Source organism: Propithecus coquereli, unplaced genomic scaffold, assembly GCF_000956105.1.
Source record: "Propithecus coquereli isolate 6110/MARCELLA unplaced genomic scaffold, Pcoq_1.0 Scaffold498, whole genome shotgun sequence".
In the NCBI taxonomy this organism is placed as follows: Eukaryota; Metazoa; Chordata; class Mammalia; order Primates; family Indriidae; genus Propithecus; species Propithecus coquereli.
In genome coordinates this window covers 114,973-117,498 of record NW_012150818.1, presented here as the reverse complement: position 1 = coordinate 117,498, position 2,526 = coordinate 114,973, and the positions used below count along the sequence as shown (strand labels likewise).

Genomic DNA, 2,526 nt, shown 5'->3' with positions numbered 1-2,526 from the left:
AACTCCTGACCTCGAGCGATCCTCCTGCCTTGGCCTCCCAGAATGGGAGGATTACAGGCGTAAGCCACCACACCCGGCCTATTTCTCTTTTTAAATTTTACTTTCTCCAACATTATCGGCGTACAGAAAAACTGCGTATTACCGTTACCACAATCTAGGTAATAAACGTATCCTTCACTTCCAGAAGTTTCCTTGTGTCTCTTAGTTTTTGTTTTGTTTTTCCTTTTCCTGGTAAGATACTTCTTTCTCATTGAGAATTACATTGTATCTGGTATTGCCGTGGGTATTTTAAGTACATTCTCATTTAACCCTGTGGGCTGCAGGTGTTCTCATACAGCAAGAGAGGGGTCCGTAGTCTGGGGAGGTTATTTAACCTCCTATGTGAGGTCTTACAGCGAATTGTAAGTCCGGGCTCCAGTTTACGTTAGTCTATTCCACACTTTGTGTGTGTCCTTAGACTGTCCCGTGTCACCTTTTCTAGCCTTGATGGCTTGTCAGGTGGAGTCCTGTTGAGATATGAGATCTGTAGTCCCGTCCCCAGATTTATTCAAAATCATTTGTTAATTCCGTAGACCAAGGGAGAGACCAGTTAAATGGATATATGTGCTACTTTATACCCCATCTCAGGAAAATGTTTTGTATTTATAGAGGTCATTAAACTGCTTAGCCCACATCTACGTAAATCATTGACAATATTCTTACGTTTCAGATGAAAAAAAATTGTTACTGAAGCCATAATTCAATCTTTAAAATGTTCCGATAGTTTTGACACTTTAATGGTGAAATTCTCAGGCAGTTGGTTATCTGTTGACTCCAAATTTAGAAGCCAAAAGACGCAAAAATGAATAACTTGCTCTTTTCTGTTATAGGCAAAGGGAGAAGATGAAGAAGAGAACAATCTGGAAGTACGAGAAACCAAAATTAAGGGTAAAAGGTAAGGCAACAAACAGAATATGTATTTGTTGTTTCTTGTTAAAAGTTATTATGTCGGCCGGGCGCGGTGGCTCATGCCTGTAATCCTAGCACTCTGGGAGGCCGAGGTGGGTGGATTGTTTGAGCTCAGGAGTTCGAAACCAGCCTGAGCAAGAGCAACAGCAAGACCCCGTCTCTACTAAAATTAGAAAGAAATTAATTGGACAACTAAAAATATATAGAAAAAATTAGCTGGGCATGGTGGCGCATGCCTGTAGTCCCAGCTACTTGGGAGGCTGAGGCAGGAGGATCGCTTGAGGCCAGGAGTTCAGTACCAGCCTGGGCAACATAGCAAGACCCCGTCTTTACTAAAAAATAGAAAGAAATTAGCCGGACAACTAAAAATATATAGAAAAAATTAGCTGGGCATGGTGCCATGTGCCTGTAGTCCCAGCTACTCCTGTCATCCCAGCTAGTCCTATAGTCCCAGCTACTCGGGAGGCTGAGGCGGGAGGATCGCTTGAGCCCAGGAGTTGGAGGCTGCTGTGAGCGAGGCTGACGCCACGGCACTCTAGCCCCGGGAGACAGAGCGAGACTCCATCTCTAAAAAAAAAAAAAAACAACAAAAAAAAGAAAAAACATAGTACCACGACCGAAACGCTAAATATTGCTTTGATCTATTTCTTTGTTTTTTTGTAATGCTGTTTTACAAAAAATCTATCCATGTTGCATGTCCAGATTTCTATCTTTTTTTGTGTCATAAATGAAATCTTGTCAACATTTTCACGTACTTGTATGTTACAGAAGGGCTCACTGTGTGAACAAAGCTATTACATTCCTCTCCCCCGGGATCCAGGTACACTTACAGATTTATTTAGAAGATACGGTATAAGGAATATTAGCTGGGAAAACCATTTCCAGAACTCTCCCCGCTAGTCCTTTGATGTGATTTCTTCCATCTTCAGTTTCCCTGTCTGCAAACTAACTTGGAAAACTATTTTCACCTCCGTCTTAAGGCTTCGGTGTTAAGGTGTTTGCAGTTCTCTTAATTGGGTACTATTTAGAGGAATTTGGCTGCCTAGCAACCTCGATCGAGCGGTAGATGTGATTTCTAGAAATTTCGAAACGGTGGTGGGCAAGGTGAACTTCGTTAGGCTGCTTACAGTCTGCGGACTGTTTTTATTAAGTAGTAACGTGTCGAGATCTCGGTGCGGGAAGTGTTTTCTGCAGGCACGATCATTTATTTCCTCGGAGCAGCTTAGTGGCGTTTTACGAAGGACACGTTCTGTGTCTTGCAGACCATCCTGCCAGCTGCCGCCCAGGACGTCTATTACCGGGACGAGATCGGTAATGTCTCCACCAGCCACCTCCTTATTTTGGACGACTCCGTGGAGATGGAAATCCGGCCCCGGTTCCCTCTGTTTGGCGGCTGGAAGACCCATTACATCGTCGGCTACAACCTCCCGAGCTATGAGTACCTCTATAATTTGGGTCAGTCTTCAAAAGTAAGGGGGAAACGAACCTTTTCTCTCATTTCTTACAGTTCCTTCGTCCCCTCCCCATGACCAGTTTTTTTTGGAGACAGAGTCTCACTCTACTACCCTGAGTAGAGTG

General features: G+C 43.7%; 1 protein-coding gene across 1 annotated transcript in view; it reads left to right on the top strand.

Moving 5' to 3' along the window:
* Positions 1–2,526, top strand: part of RPN1 (ribophorin I) — a 25,028-nt gene that overhangs the window by 11,369 nt on the left and 11,133 nt on the right. Inside the window, exon 3 of the mRNA XM_012656011.1 lies at positions 2,190–2,454. Within this exon, the coding sequence (XP_012511465.1) occupies positions 2,190–2,454 (265 nt within the window). The remainder of the gene's footprint in view (positions 1–2,189; positions 2,455–2,526) is intronic.